The 17134-nt window shown below is 45.9% G+C and overlaps 1 protein-coding gene across 1 annotated transcript in view; it reads right to left on the bottom strand.

Moving 5' to 3' along the window:
• The window catches only part of LOC113987184 (exocyst complex component 4-like), a gene marked incomplete at its 5' end in the record, with an annotated part of 145375 nt that overhangs the window by 106183 nt on the left and 22058 nt on the right, over positions 1 to 17134 (bottom strand). Inside the window, 3 exons of the mRNA XM_039388695.1 lie at positions 1878 to 2055; positions 7118 to 7361; positions 15559 to 15668. Coding sequence (XP_039244629.1) covers positions 1878 to 2055; positions 7118 to 7361; positions 15559 to 15668 — 532 coding nt within the window. The remainder of the gene's footprint in view (positions 1 to 1877; positions 2056 to 7117; positions 7362 to 15558; positions 15669 to 17134) is intronic.

The raw sequence follows: 17134 nt of genomic DNA on the forward strand, positions 1-17134 counted from the left end.
TTTAAATAAACACTTTTAAAACTGAGTTTTCTGCTCCCCCTGCCGCAAAGGTAAGATTCCCCCTCTTTCTGAAAATTATCCTTATTCAGAAAAGCAGGATAGAAATAATTCAGGCTTTGGGATCAAAGGTTTTCTTACACTGTAAAGGACAAATATTTTAAGCCACTCCAAGGGAACTAATGCACAAACACCCACAAGATTGTGAACAAAGAAATGCAACGTTTCTTCCTTTCCACGTCAGTCAGTGCTCATCTCTTACCCTAAACCAGCAAGAAATTATGGATCTTAAAGTGCTGCTTTTAAGCATTGTAAAAGCTCTCTTGGAAGCTTTTCTGCCTCCCTCTGACACCCAGTATCAATGAAACCTTTGCAAGTGGGTGGTTGCATTTTTCTTGGCACGCCTTTCACAGAAAGTTTGGTCAAATGTTGCCTCCCCAGCACAGAAAGCGCTTTTCACTCCCTAAATGCTCACACCTACACATGCTTCTGTGTTCAGGTTCCATCATCCCTGTTTTTGGGATAGCCAGGATAAACTGCTCCAAATTCACCCCCCAAACTCCCCCAGAGAAGGGGAATATCCAGCCCTGGTGTTCTGCTACGCCGGAGGGAAAATCTCGGGAGGGTTTTTACTCCCAAGGCTTTGTCCTCTCTGGAGCAAAGTCTGCAGAACTCAGGGCTCTTAAACCTCCTGGATCACAGGTGAGGGCTGGAGGTCTCCAGTGCCAAAGCCACTCCTCATGTCTTTAAGGTTAATTGTGCCCTTTAATAGGGCCAGACACTTCAGTTCTGTGACAGCCTTTTGTTTAGAAACCCCTCAGGAACCTCTGGCTGCACATCCCCAACCAAACTTTTGCAAAAACAGCATTGAAAGAAGGTGAAACTTTGTGTCATGGAGAAAACAGCTGGAGGTTTATTTAATAACAATTCCTCTAGAAAGACAAATAATTGGGGTAAGGAGCCACTGGAGGTGATCCAAGGCCCAAACCTTACATTTAGCAGGTTCAAGAGGTATTAAATTCACACCGTGCACAGAGCTGGGTATTTGGGTAAGCAAAAAAACCCCTCCATCGCTGCACAATCAAACAAACCTGCAGAGCAACAACTAAATAATAGCCCTGCAATGAAAATTCCTGTTAGGAGAGGAGGCAGAGAGCACTTTCCATCAACAGCCCAGCGGTGGAATGACCACCATAAATCTTGCCAGGCTCATTTCTTTGACCTCCTCTCTCAAATCCCAGGTGAGGCTCTACATCTGTGCACTGTATATAAAGGCAATTCCCAAATAAATAAAGGAGGAAATATAATATTCATGTGTGAGCCTCCCAGCAAGAAGGAGAGAACACAAGAAGGCACGTGAGAGGTGAGAGCTCTGAGAGAGCCTCACACACTGAGGTGAAAGGCACAGTCCCAGAATAAAGCCCGAGCAAGGCACAGCTTTAGTCTCTCAGAGTCAAGAGTAAGAATCAAATAAGAATTTCCTGAAAACAAGTGTCTCAGCTGCCTGCAGCCCAGCCACAGTGACAGGAGAAGACAAGCCATTAGAGCTGTGACACCTCATAAGACAGCGATGACACGGTAACAACAGAACAAAAATGTCACTGTTTGAAAGCTGCTGATAAATCACTCGGTAGGCAAAAGGAATCAAACCTTTCCAGACACCAGAAGGATGAACCCACAGAATTTTTTTCAACTTTTTTTTGCTGATATTTAAGCTCTCTCTGGAGTTTCACAATCTGTTATAAACGTGGCCACTTCCCAAAAACCGAGACAAACCCCAGCACTGCTGTCTCCTGAGCACGACAGGTGCTCGCACCGGTATTTTTGGTTCTAAAAGCTGTTGTAAAAGCTGAAAAGGCGCCCACCTGGAGGACTCTTACCTGCAGGACATCCTGGATCTTCACCCACACGTCAACCATGTCGTAGAGCTTGATGTCCCCATCGTGCTGGCTGCAGGGAGAGGCCACTGTCTGCTGGAGGTGCCCCAGGACCACCGAGTGCGCGGCGGCCACCGCGTTGAACTTGTCGAAGAGGAGCTCCAGCAGCTCCAGCAGCAACCTGGAAACCATCAAAGCAACCTCTGCTCAGCTGCCACAAGGCTCCACGGGCACAAACAGTCATCCAGCACAACAGAGCAGTGGGAAGGAGACAGAAGAGTGTCCTTCACGTGTTCTGTTTGGTGACAGATGCTGAGAGGTCACCGGGCTTCAAACCCTCTCTGTGGGTTCTAATTTCAGCTCAGGTTTGGGACATAAATACTCCTGAGGATCCTTCTCCTCACTCCCTCCTCTATAACAACACTGAAGTGTCCTACTTGGGGCTACAAGGAAGACAGAACCATTAGTAACTCCAGAGTAACTCCAGAGTAGCACCACATTAGAGATTATTGTATGACCCCAGACAGGGCTGCACACAGGGAGGGAGACAACCTGCTCTTCCCTCAGCTGAAAACAACAGTCTTGAGGCAATAAAAGTAGACTTACCCACACAAACAGAACACAAGAAATTGATTTTGAACTATTAAATTAATATGGCAGCTTTTAAACATTGCAAAATATCAGAAACCTAAAATATCAAGTCTCCTCAGTCAGTATGATTTTACTACTGTATTTACTACAGTGATAATCTCATCTCAATGTCCTACATTTTACCTGCTCCTATGGCTTCCTTACTGCCCAATTATTGCAATTAATGAACCTCAGCAGAGCCCTACATAGTTTGTGATAAGGCAATGACATCACATTTTGACTATTCGAGAACAGGAAAATTGTGATCGAGTTCACCGGCGTTTAATGAGCAACTCAAGGAGGCACATAACCCCAACAAAACGTGGAGATAACACTTCCCAAATCCATATGTTAGGCACTCCCAGCTCTGACAGACAGGCTCCATCACATTTTTCCCTGCAGCAGCTCCGGAGTCACCACATGCTCGCTGTGTGTGCCCGGCAGGAGCTGCGATTCCCGGAGCAGGACACGAGAAATCCGGGAAAAACCGGAGCTGGTCCCGCTCCTTCACCACCACGCTTCAGTCTTCATGGAATTATAGAACCATGGAATGCTTTGGGTTGGGAGGGACCTTAAGGATCATCCAGTTCCAACCCTGGCACCTCCCACTATCCCAGGTTGCTCCAAATACTGGTCTTGGACACTTCCAGGGATCCAGGGGCAGCCACAGCTTCTCTGGACAACCCGGGCCAGGGCCTCCTCACCCTCACAGCCAGGAATTCCTTCCCAATATCCCATCTAGCCCTGCCCTCTGGCATTGGGAAGCCATTCCCTGTGTCCTGTCCCTCTGTCCCTTGTCCCAAATCCCTCTCCAGCTCTCCTGGAGCCCCTTTAGGCCCTGCAAGGGGCTCTCAGGTCTCCCTGGAACCTTCTCTTCTCCAGGTGAACACTCCCAGCTCTCCCGGCCTGTATCCATAGGAAAAGTGGTCCAGTCCTAACTAACTTGTGGCCTTCCTTGATTCAATAAGATTCAACAAAGAGCCACTGGAACTAAGACACATTTAAATAAAAACCAAACAACTGGTGTTTGTGCTGAGTTTCTTCGTATTTTAAGAAGAAGCAACAAAAGCCTCAACAGCCTTGGCTGAAATGGCACCAAGGAACATTATGGGAGCAAATGAATTATCTACCTCTAGGAAAACTTATCACCCCAAGCCCAACTTCTACCAACATCCCATTACAAACAAGAGCTGAGTTACTTCTCCACCTCCCCAGGAAAGGACAGTTTGGCAGAGCAGAACCAGCTGGAGAGTCGGACAAATTCATTTTTACTGTCCCTGGGTGAGCCTGACCTCATGCTGTCAACCTGTTTAAAGAGCCACTATTATCAACTTGTTTATTAAGTCATTCCTAAAAGAATACTGTACTGAACAGAAGGATTTATTTTTAAATTCCAGGGTGTCCCTGTTGCTGTGTTACAGACTGACAGAGAGGAATTCCCCCAGGCCGCATTCTCGGTGTCTGTACCCACCCCTCCTTTACATTTTCCATTCTGATCCAACACTGTATTTCCACATTTCCCTGTTTTCAGATTAGCCAGCCCCTCTTCTCTTCTTGCCCTCCAACAGTGCTATAAATCTGTCAGGTCATTTTTGAGACAAGGTGACCCCGGAGGGACACGGGCGGCCCAAACCCATCCCGGAACGTGGCCCACATTTTATGCAGATGGGCTTGGAGCTCCGAGTGACCTGAGCTGAGCAGGGACAGGCAGTGACAGGAGCCTGGCTCAGGCAATTTGTCACAGCCAGCCTGTGACCCCTGAGCTGAGGAGAGGGGGAGAAATATGTGGAGAGACAGAGACACACATCCCCGGAAGCAACTTCCATAGTCCCGGGAATAACGGGAATGAGCTGATGCAGAGTGACTGCTGCCACCTGAGAGGGGTCACTGGTGACAACTCAGGCATTGCAGCAGCAGCAATGTCCTCTGCCTGCTCAGGGTGGTGGCATGGACATAATTCCTGGAGTTATTTTAAAGCTTTGAGACGAGGTCAAAAGTCACAAGTATATTATGAACACGTAGGGAAAAGCACAATAAATCCAAGTGACAGGATTTAGGAGCAAAATTGTCCATACCCCATCCCCTCTCGGGCTGGAATTTTAATGTGTCCTTACCAAAATGTCCACAAATCTGTCCCTCAAGTAGGTGTGCATCCAGATTACTATTAGTATTATTAGTATTGGTATTATTATTCTATAGCCACATCTTCCAAAATCCAGGAGAGACCCAGAGGTTCCTGCAGCAGTCTGACCGTGGCTCTGTGACTTTGTCTTCCACCCAAGATCCACATTTCTAAACGTGAAGGTGTGACACATGCCTTAAAGAACCACTAACTGAGGATAAGGCAGTGGCAATTCCTATATTTAAGCCCTTTTCCATAAATTTGTTCCAAGCAAAGAGACCTAAAAATGCCAAAGAATTTACCCAGCCTTTAAAATGGTCCATTTTAATTAAAGCTGAGATCAGCTGCAACTGGGTGAGAGTGTGGTTTCCAAAGTCACCTTCTACCAGGGACAAGGAACAACTTGGAACCTGTTGCTGCCCCTTCTCAGGTTTTACTTCCTTTGTATCATTCCCATCTCACAGCAAGTAAATGTGTGTTAGTAAAGAGGGTTTATATTCCAAGCAAAGTATCTGAAAAGATGCTCCATCTAGTTAGGCCTGTCCTAAGTCTGTGTCCCATCTATTCATGCTGAATGTTTTAGGAAACTTAGGAATCACTTGTATCACAAAATGGTTTGGGTTGGGAGGGAACTTAAAGTTCATCTCATTCCACCCTTGCCAAGGGCAGGGACCCCTCCCACTAGCCCAGGTTGCTCCAGCCTGGCCTTGGACACTTCCAGGGATCCAGGGGCAGCCACAGCTTCTCTGGGAAACCTGGGCCAGCCCCTCCCTACCCTCCCAGCCAGCAATGCCTTCCCAATATCCCATCTAACCCTGTCCTCTGGCACTGGGAAGCCATTCCCTGTGTCCTGTCCCTCCAGCCCTCCAGGCTCCAACTTTCAAATCACTTCAAATCCCAGGGAATCTCAAGCTGCTCTTCCTGAGGGCTTTTGGTGGGAGGGATTTCAAAGCCCATCCAGTGCCACCCCCTGCCATGAGCAGGGACACCTTCCACTATCTCAGGTTGCTCCAAGCCCTGTCCAACCTGCCCTTGGACACTTGCAGGGATGGGGATGTGGATGTGTTCCCTTGAGTGGAGGGAAGCAATCACCCCTCTTCCCATGGGAAAAATAAGAGTCAACTTTGGAGCAGCACTGGGAAGGAGCCACAGGGAACTTGCCCAGCACAAGGCTCGAGATCCCACAGGCCCCTCTGTCACTTTATTAGTCATTTTATTTGCCAGGAGTGGGAATTTTTATGGACACCACTGGAAGCAGAGCAGCTGAACGCAGGCACTGAGCTCAGTGAGAGGCTCAAAGCAGCCAAGCGTGAGCAGTTTTAAGGGAAAACTGAAAAAAAAAACCATTTCCCTCCCCAAATTCCTGAGGTCACAGGAGCACTGACAGCCTAATGAACAGTTCAAAGCAGTTTTGGGCACTGCATCATGCTCAAATTTGGGGTCTTACAGAGCTCTATTGAAACAGCAGGACCTCGTTGTTCAGGTTTATTTTCTCCTTGACAGGAGGAAAGTGGCTGAGTTCTGATTTAAAACTGGAGTTAATTTGAGGGGAGGGAACACTCTTCCCTGCCATAATTTATTCTTTTCAATGTAAACGAATTCACCTGCTTGCTGTAAACTTCACATGTGATTTAGGTTTACAATCAGTTCTAATTATCTCTGTGTTCAGCAAGAATTCAAGACACTTTCCCAAGCTGTGGAATATGAGCATCTCAAAGGCTCACACTCCCCTACACGTGCCAAAACCCATCAAACTTTTTTGTGCCTCACTCAGCCCTCTGGGCAGGTTAATGTCATTAATATATGATCTGATCCAATTTATCCATTTCAATGGACAACCCGGAGCCACCCAACCCCTCCAGACTGATTCATAAAATAAGTATCAAGCAGATATTACGCTCCCTTCTGGCATCAGAAACTCAAATTGTGCTTTGTGATCCACACAAAAAAAGCTTGTTTTCATTTTCCTGAGTTCTCAGCACTGTAACTCTGCAAATCCTTCACAACGCCACTGTTTGCACAGCAATGCTAACGAGAGGAATTAAAAAAAGAGGTCTTTATCAAGCTAATGTCGTCCTTGGGAGTGATTCTGCACTGCAAATATCACCTACAATGAAGATGCAACGTTTTCCTCTCCCACAACAACTCCCTTTGGACGACGATCCTGACAACGTGCCCTTCCGGAATCCCGTTTTTCCCAAGAACAGTTCTAGTGGATCCTGAGGAGCAGCCCAAGCACAGTTCTCAGCTGGCTCCCACCCCTTGCCACCAACAGAAATGGGGCTGCAAAACCATTTAAGAGACTTGGGTTTTGTGATATCATCTTTTTTTTGTGAGATAATTTTGTGACATAATTAATTCCCTACACGATTTCAAAGCTCTGCACCTGCCTCAGCTCAACTGGGCTCTGCCAAATAACTGAGCTGAATTTTTCAATTAGGACTTTTTTTTTTTTTTTTCCCAGCAATCCAAGTGGCTGGAATATCCTTACCTGGGCTGGTTTTCCTGGGAAATATTCTCCCCTCTCTGGTAACCATTGTCAGCCACCTGAGTCGTGGATCTCTTCACAATCTGCTTGAGCTCCTGCTCCAGGCGATCCTGGATGGCTTTCACTGTCTCTGGGATTTTTTTCAGCTTGGCCAGCCCTTTGATGAGAATTCCCATGAAGACACTGCTGTTCTCCTCTGGATCCAGATCCGTGTCTTCCTTGATTTCCAGCAGGCTCGAGTCTCGCACTGAAAAGAGATTTCAAAAGGCATAATCCAAGATTTAAAACTGTTAAACCCGACACCTGAGACCATCCAGAAGCAGCATTTGAACTCCTTTGCCTTCACAGAACTTCCACCACTTGGAGCAACCAAGGAATAAACAAGGAAGCACTTGGATTCTGGGGGGAACAGTGGTTATTTCTGTTTGCTTGGGAGCTTTTTTATACAGAAATACAGTAACCTGCACGTCTGATTGAGTTAGAAACACAGGATGACACAACTTATGTATCAGGAAACAGAGGAATCCTGGTGCAATTAAGATATTCATAAATGAGAAGGCACAACACCCCTACAAATCCCTTCAGTGTGTTTCAAGCAGCTAAAAAGCCCTAAATTTCTACCCCAGCTGTTTTAACTTATAAATATTCTTCACCACCATGTCCAGCAAGTGAGGAATAAACAAGGAAACCAGCAACACTTGGATTTTTGGGGGGAGGCAGAGGATATTTCTGTTTGCTTGGGGGCTTTTCTACACATAAATACAGTAACCTGAATGTTTGATTGATTTGGAAATGTTCCATGATTTAAGTTATGTGTTAGTGAGGAAACAGAGGATTCTGGTGCAATTAAGATATTCATAAATGAGAAGGTACCATGTCCCTACAAATCCCTTCAATGTGTTTCAGGCAGCTAAAAAGCCCTAAATTTCTACCCCAGCTGTTTTAACTTGTTATATCCTTCACAGGAGAGGAATTTTCATTACAAACAGTATCGAGATGAAGGGACTTCTGATTTATTCAGCAAAGTTTCTGTTGCCAGAGCGACTCATTGTTTGATTTTATCTCGTTCTGCTTTATCACTTCTGCCAAGGGGTTGATGAAGTTACTCAAATCTTTTAGCAGGGCCTCTAAAAAGGAAAAAAAAAACCAGGAAGAATTAGGGAGGGTATCGTGGATATGGCCCTGAAGTAACAGGGACTGCACTGGGAGAAATCCTGTTGCTAAGAGACAAGGGATGGGAAAGCAAGAGACACTCTGCTTGTTTTAAGTGTGTTCATTAAGCAACATTTCTTAATTTACAGATAACACCCAGCAACAACAAAAGCGTGGCTCTGTTAAAGGCTGGGTGAAACATTTAATAAATATATCTAAACACTTATGGGAAGTTAAGTGTGTCTTCAAGGCAAACTCCACTCAAAGCATCTTGGAAGATCCACAGCCACCAGATCCTTGGATAAAAATGAACCCCCCCGACGGCTGTTCCATCCTCCTTTGGGAAGGGCTGGTGGGTGACAGATGACTCCCATGGTTCCAACTCCTCAACAGATTTTTTTACTCAAAAAACTTCTCCAAGAAGCTGAATAAATGTCAAAAGATCCAGCAGGAGGATTGAAGGAACATGGCAGGGATGAGAAATGGCACGTCACGAGGAGCAGGAGCTGTCTGAAGCCGCGACTCTGAACGGAGGAGCAGCAGCAGCTCTGAGTTAGAGCAAGACCAAGAAAACAATGTCCCAAAGAGCCCATATGGTGCCACTTCATAAATATAATCACAATAAACAGATAACACTCCTCTCAGTGCCAGCTCACACCGATTTCAGGCTCCAACAATGCAGAGAGTTGGTTCTTTGCAGCAGAGTGATCCCAACCACGGCCCCTCTGGCTCAAACCAAACCCACTGTTCCCACACTCCTCATCCCAACCCAGAAATGCTGCCAGGGAAGAGCGAGGTGGGAATGGATCCTGGGAGGGCACCACATGGGACAGGGAATGAGAGCAGGGTTTGGGTGAGGAGATGGAGGACGGGAGGCTGGGTAGGAGCCAGCAGGGCAGGACTGAGCCCAGAAAGCCAAGCTGGGCTGATCCCACCGCGGGGACAGCAGGGCAGGGGGGGATTCTGCCCCTCTGCCCCCTCAGGGGAGACACCCCTGCAGAGTTGCCTCCAGCCCTGGGAACAACAGCAGGAGGACGTGGAGCTGCTGGAGAGAGTCCAGAGGAGGTCCCGGAGCTGCTCCCAGGGCTGGATCCCTCTGCCCTGGAGCCAGGCTGGGAGAGCTGGGAATGTTCCCCTGGAGAAGAGAAGGCTCCAGGGAGAGCTGAGAGCCCCTTGCAGGGTCTAAAGGGGCTCCAGGAGAGCTGGAGAGGGACTGAGGACAAGGCCTGGAGGGACAGGACACAGGGAATGGCTTCCCACTGCCAGAGGGCAGGGAGAGATGGGATACTGGGAAGGAATTGCTGGCTGGGAAGGGGGGAAGGCCCTGACCCAGGTTGTCCAGAGAAGCTGTGGCTGCTCCTGGATCCCTGGAAGTGTCCAGGGCCAGGCTGGATGGGGCTTGGAGCAACCTGGGATGGTGGAAGGTGTCCCTGCCCATGACAGGGGGGGTTGGACTGGATGGCCTTTAAAAAGGCCCTTCCAACTCAAAACTGTTTTGTGATTATGAGACATCAGGAAGATCAAATAGTGCTTCTTTTTCTCTCTCACACACACTCTTTGCAATTAAATTTGAACAAGCTACGAGACAAACAACTAGAAACACAGAGAGTGCATTAATTTGTTTTTCTAAAAAAGCAGCAAAAAACCCAAGGATAATATAGAGACACCTCAAACAGGCATAACCCATAACACCAATTGGAAGTTAACAACTGGATGCAAACATATTCCTGCTCAAAGCTCTCCTCCATCACAGACCTTTCACCCCACGAGGCTGCAAAGCACTTTGAGTGCTGCAGACATCGTGTCTACCCACCCTCTTAATGCCATTTGTTATTCCCCCAAAACCCACAGCACGCCAGGCACAAACAGGGAAAACGAGCTCCTTGCAACGAGAGCTGTGAAAAGAGCACAGGAAGAAAGGCTTAACCTGTTGTTTTCTTTTAAAAACCCAAAATATCCTGTTTCTCTGAGTTCAGTGAGGATAGTTCTCAGCTTGAGCAGCTTCTCAGAGCCCCCACCACGGCTCTGCAGCTCCTTTGTAAGAGGGCTGTGAATTATTCTTAATATCACACAACGAAAACCCGAGAGGGAGGAAATGGAGCCGTATCCAAATGGGAGAGCAGCATTTAAGAGGAGTAAAAGCAGCAATCTTGCTGAGAACTCTGCCAAGCACACGCTAAGAGGAAGGCTCTTGCATTTCCAAAAGAGCAAACCGATTTCCAACACCCCCCCAAACGGTCAGGACGTGGATTTGCATCCCTGACAGATGACAGCGAAGTGAAAAGCTCGATATCTGGGAGCAGCACGTGGCAGGGGAAGTTTTGTTAGATCTGGTGGTTTGATGAAACCTGTTTTCAAGTGTGTTTCCTGCCCGTTGTGCTTATTAAACAGGAATCCTGGGTGGATTTGGGGCCTCATTCATCTGTGAGATCTGACAAGACGCCAACCCCGGGTAACTGAAGAGGCTCTTTTCTCGTGTCTTCCACGCTTCAAACGTCCTCTGCTGCCATTTAATGTCACCAAGGGGCTGCCTGACCACAAAGCTCTGGCTCAGGAATGAGCCCCTCCCGTCCCCTTCCTCTCCCAGAAAGGCATCAAAGGACACAGGCATTTATTAAGGAGCTCACCTCGAAAACTGCATCCCCACATGGGCAGAGGTGAAGGAAGATCAGCCCCAACAGATCAGCCCTCAGAAGTGAAAGCTTTGCCTGTATTTACTCTTAAACTGGGAACATGAATTACTTTGTTATTCATTGGGATGAAGACAAAAGCAGGAGGCTGTCAGAACTTATTCCCACCTTCAAATCCCAAAAGGAAGGAGGGGGGTCAGCAGAACAGGGACCTTGGACTGTCACAGGGCCTGTTGAGGTGAGAGACCATTGGGAGCCTGTCCTGAGGGGCAAAGGGGTCCAGGAAAGCTGGACATTCACCAAGAAGAAAATCCTAAAGGATAAAAACCAAGAGCTGTGGCTGGAACTCAAGGAAAAAAGGAGTTTCTGACCTTTGGAAGAAAGGACAGGCAACTCAGGAGGAACACAAGGATGCTGTGAGGTTGTGAAGGGAGAAAAGAAGGGCCAAAGCCCAGTCAGGACTTAATCTGGCTGTAAAAGGCAATAAAAATGTTTCTATAAATACATCAGCAACAAAAGGAGGGCCAAGGAGAATCTCCATCCTCTGTTGGATGTGGGGAAAATAGTGAGAGAAGTTCAGGGAGAGCCTGAGGTACCAAATGCCTTCTTTTGCCTCAGCCTTTAACAGCAAGACCAGTTCTGGGGGTACCCAGTGCCCTGAGCTGGAAAACAGGGATGGAGAGCAGAATGAACCCCCATAATCCAAGGGGAATTGGCTGATCTTCCTGTCCTAACAACCTCTGGAAACCCCTCATGAAGGAGAACATGCAAATATGGCTTCTCAAAAGCCTCCTGAGACAACAACTTAAAAGAATGATTATTTTGCCTCATTCTCTGGTGGCCATTTTCAAAAAAAAATTAAATCACTGCATCATTTTTTCACCTGAAAATGCACAACCCCATGTTTAAGCAGTCAAAAGCTGTCACTAAAATTTGAACCATGTGCATCACTGTTTCCTTCACTGCCATGGTTTCAAAGGTGGAAGGTTCCCTGAACAGATCCCTGCTTTGATGATGCCCTATAAACCTTCTCTGCCAATTGGGAATTCCTTCATTTGTCCAGTTCTGCCGCTTCCCAAGAACCCAACCTGCTGCAAGGGCTGGTCTGATTCCCCCAAAAAGTCAATGTTGGCACCTCATTTAAGCAAAGCAGCTGAAGAAAAGGCTCTTGGGTCTTGTTTTTCACTCCAAAATTTGCTGCTGCTCGTTACTGAAAGTTTCATTAGCCGGGGGATTTTATGGGACTCCAGTAAAATTTAATGTGCTATTTTCCATGATTTATGTCCTCCTGATTATGCCCTTTCTGCCTTCAAACCTGCCAGAGGAAAGCACATGAGTTCCTGGTGCCCCAAAGCCATCATTTCATACTTGAAGGAACGTCACCGGCTCATTCCTGGTGTTGAATCCTTGTTCCAACACATTCCTGGAGCCAGGGAGCAACAAATGGACAGTTACTGCAGAAATGAGAACTTTAAAAGATTTGTAACTATGAAGTCCAGAAGAAAAGCCAAGTTTAAAATCCTCCTAACCTAAACAAGCATGAAAACCAAGTCTCCAAATAAAAAAATAAGTGCCCTGTGGTCAAATATCTGATGATGGGACCACACACAGGAACTAATAATGAAATTATACAGGGAGAGTAACTATGTGTTAACTCTTCTGGCTTTCATGGCTCTAAAATCTCCCTGATTTCCCCTTTCTTTCCCCAAACACACCCCCAGATCATTTATAATTTAGGAAAAATGCTGGAGAAAAACCACCCAGATCCTCAGGTGAGAAAAAAAATATCTTTTAAGTATTTATTGAGCATGTTTGAAGTGGAAGCAACAATGTGGCACAATGGCATTTTTGGAGTCACCCTTAAAACTGGATATTTAAAGCTCTGGCTCCTGCAGGGATTTTCCAGGAGCAAGTTCCCAGGTCTCCACAAGTTTTCGCCTCCACAAAAATAGCTGGTTTTTGAAGAAAGAGAGGCAGGAGCAGCAACTAGAGCTGCCCTTAGAACCACCACACTGCCTGGATTTAGAAGTTCCATTTCTCTCCTATCACTGAGGGGAAAAAAGGTCACTGAAGCAAATTATCAATTCAGCCTCAAATTTACCTATGCCATCAATAACAATATTAATTTTCACCATCACAGCCCATCTTCTGTGGGATTCCTGAGCAGAATTCTCCCAAATTTCTCAGGGAAGGGCACTCTTGGGCTTGCTGTGAACCAGGTGAGCACGTTCTAGAGTTCCAGGAAGAGCCTGGCAAAGCAGGAACCTCCACAAATACTCTTCAGAGTACAGAAGGTTCAAGCAGAGAAATATCATTTAAAAGTGGATTTATTTCTCTGAACTGGCATGAAGGGAAAAATGTTACTGGTGAAGTGCCATATCTGCAATCCTCAGGTGAGCATTACTGAGGGCTTTGTTTATTTTACATGCAGCAGGAACAGCTTTAATTCCCTTATAAAGATTCTACAGCACAAGGCAACACCTCCTTTGGGAAGGGAAGGCAGGAAGGACTCCAAATTTTGGCATCTTTGCTGAGACAAGTCAAGTGAGTCAGTGCTTTATAATGTCACCCATTAATATGCAAGGCCACTTTGTTTCATCAATAAAAAAGCCAAAAAGAACTTAAGTGACTAAAGGCAGGAACAGCTTTTGTTATGCATACACATAAGTTTTAAATTCTCTGCTAGTTGTGCAGTCCTGGAAAAGGCTACTTTTAAATAAAATTACAGGGAAAAAATCTCCATAAGTACATTGTGCACTTGAAGCAAAACCATATGCATACTTTATGCTGATCAAATGTTTTCTATTATGATCTGCAGCTTTCCCAGTCTGAGGGACACTTGCCCAGCACTTCACTGAGTGACAAAGAGCAGAGTGAGGAGCCAAGGAAGAGATTTTCTGGTGTGCTGGGTGTGAAGAGCAAGAAGAGATCTGCAAAAAACCAAGAATTTAAGGCATTAAGGATGAAGCCACCAGAGCCTTTGTTTGCAGGTATTCAGCTGGTTCATGTTCACAAGCAACCACTGCTGTTTGTACCCAAGAACCTTCACTTAAATCACCATCACAGAATGGTTTGGGTTGGAAGGGACCTTCAAGACCATCTTGTTCCAACCCCAACACTTTCCACTAGCCCAGGTTGCTCCAAGCCCTGTCCAACCTGGCTTTGGACACTTCCAGGGATGGGGCAGCCAAATCTCCAGAGATGTGACAGGGATTGACTGGGAACTGTGAGTCTTTAAAGGTGACAAGTGTCAACAGAATTGTTTTCAGAGCATATTTAAGGTTTGTGTTACACTGGCAATCAAAAAAAAAACCAAATCAGGAAGACACCAAAGGTATTTCCATTCATCAGAAGTTGCATCTTCTGCTCTATTCCCCATCCATGAGATTCCCATCAGCTCCAGAACCTCAGACTTTTTGGTTTTCCTACTGTACAGAGGACTGATATTTTAGGTAAAAAACAGTGGCAGGCACTGCAGAACTCCCTCACTGAAAAGGAATTGTTTTAACATTTACAGGGGTTGGAACCAGACGATCTTGAAGGGCCCTTCCAACCCAACCCATTCTGTTCACAGTGGTCAGACTGGGATTCAGATTTTTGTGGTTTGTTTCCTCAGTTCCCCAAAACCATGTGATTTTTAGCAAGAAACTGAACTGAATTTCTCACTGAACACAGAGCAGAACAGGAATTCTTAAGTTTTTCCCTCAGAATTTTCATACAGTTCCTCTCTTCCAGGTTTTTTGATGCACTTTCCAGCCCTGAAAGGTTCCCTTGGCAGATCACAAGTGACTCCTCACAAACCTTCCACTCCAGGGAAAAACAGCCCCAGGCTCTGAGAGCAGCCCTGCAGGAGCAGAGCTAAACAACAAAACCCCTACAAGAGCAAAAGATAAGAATAATCAAAGAGAAGGATCTAGGAGGGGAGTGTGACAAACCCAGAAGCAAAAGGACAAAAGAATTAATAAGGATGAGAAGGGAACACTCTCTGCATTTGAGGAATACTGAAACAGTCAGGTTTTGAAAGGAAGGGGGGGAAAGACTTAGGTCAACTCTGTATTATTCATCAAGGACAACCCCACTTATTAATCTTCTGAAACAATACAAGGATTAATTCCCCACCTCTGCAGCCCTTGCAAAGCCTCCCACGAAAGCACCAATAAAACAACGGTTTTGCTCAGTGTTTGTTGTAGCAGCACAAAGATCATCACGGGATTATTCCTGTGTACAGACACACCTTGAGCCAAAGCTCCCACAAGGGAAAGACTTGACCTTTTTGGCTCCAACACTGCAAAAAAAACTTCAGTAATACCCACACAAACCTCTGGGAAGTAATGGAGGGGAGACCCCCACATAAACTGAGCCAAACTCGTGATCAAGGTGAGGACAGGCACAGAAAATTAAGTGTATTTAACTGAAGCTGATGAGGACAGCAGGGGGGAAAGATGATTTTCCAAAATTAAAAAGCAGATAGGGCCAGTTCTGCCCCAGGACACGCCAATCCCTCATGGCACTGCACAAATCCCTTCCCAGGTTTTAGTCTCAGGGCCTCCCCTCAGCAGCCAGAGGTGGAGAGGGGATGATGTTCCTCCTGCTACTCCTGTAAAATCAGCTGAAGAGCTACAAATTCCTTCTCTGAGGGACGTGTATGACTTAAATACTCACTGCTGGAGCTTCCAGGAGTGCTGAACTGGGAGGTTTCCAGGAACTTCCGAGGTGTGGATAAATTAGTGACATCCATCAGAGGCACAGGAGAGGCATCTTTCACCAGGGAGCTGTGGGAGGGGAAACAATTAAAGCAAATACTTTGCTGTTATTTACAATCTTTGCTCGCAGCAAATAACCCATTTATTCCTTAAATTTTAGATGCTCCTCTTCCCATGGCTTCCATTGACTTCCAATCCTTCAAACTCTTCTGTTTCCACCAGAAACCTCCAAACTTTTTCCTCTCCTTCCTGTTCTGTGCCCACCCAGGTGCATCCCATCCCAAATGGACCTCCTTACTCAGGAGTTAAAGACTTTCTGCTTGGCCATTTTCCTCATAAATTCACACTGTATTAGCAGCCAGAAATGTGTCACACTGCACACTGACAGCTGGACGTGGCAGGAGGACACAAGAAATCATTTTTAGGAGGAAAAAAAAGGCAGAGGGCTCCTGTAATGGAGTTCAGGATGTTTGCTCAGAGGTCAAAATGCTTATGGAGAACTGCAAAAATAAGGGTATCCTGCATAAGAACCACCTGTATTCCTTATACACCTACAAAATCATGCTTTCAGGGATTAACTGTGTGTTCCAAAGTTGGATAAAACCCACTTAAAATCAATACAAGAAATAATCATAAATATTTTTGCACCCTGGTCAACCAGCCAGTCCAGGACAGCACATTAACCAAAGCAAAAAGCTGGGAGAGTTCAAGTCATCAAATATCCAGGATGTGCAACAGGGAATGAGGAAAAAAAAAAGACAAACCAGAATAATAGAAAGGTCCCTACAGCAGCCACACCAAACTGCAGTTAATTAGCAGTGCCCCAGACTGGGTACACCAAAGCTTTGTGTCTGTTTTTAATTAACAAGATGAGTAAGGAAGGGGCTGCTGACTTGCCAGCAACGCTCCTTCCAAGGAAATTTCAATTTTAATCAGTCCTTCATTTCATAAATTCATTTCATGCAACTTCCTGTCTCACCTGTTCTTTTTGGGGAGGCAGATTTTTAGTCCTTCTCCTCATAAAATGTTAATTTATCTTTTCTCTGCATCTTTATCATATGCTGGTTCCCCTTTTGCTCCCCGCCCCTGTTTATTCCAAACACTGTGTTTCTCTTTTCTAGGCACTGCCTTCCTTCCTTCCCTTCAACAACTCTTGCCCTCAAACACAGAATCAGCAAAATTAGGAATAAATAGCCAGGTGCCCTATAATTCAGGTGAATTCCCAGAGGTACCAAACCAGGTAAAGAAGTTTCAACATCTTTAAAACACCTTGGAAACACAACAAAGCCAAGAGAATTCAGCTCTGGCTTCAATATTGTGGCCTCCATCTATTAACCTTTAGAAATCTGTTTAGAAACTTTATGGTTACATCTTTTAAAATGTGGATGTTTGCTAGAAAATGAGCCATTTTCCCCCACCTTCTTCCCTTTGCCTGACCTGAGCCTCACCATCATGACATTTGTAGGAAAGGTGGAAGTACCAGGGAAGGAAAAGAGTGGGATTTGGGCTCAGCAGAACCCTCTGGGAAGCAGCAA

This window comes from Pipra filicauda, unplaced genomic scaffold (assembly GCF_003945595.2).
Source record: "Pipra filicauda isolate LSUMZ 115617 unplaced genomic scaffold, ASM394559v2 scaffold678_size160543_pilon, whole genome shotgun sequence".
NCBI classification, from domain to species: Eukaryota; Metazoa; Chordata; class Aves; order Passeriformes; family Pipridae; genus Pipra; species Pipra filicauda.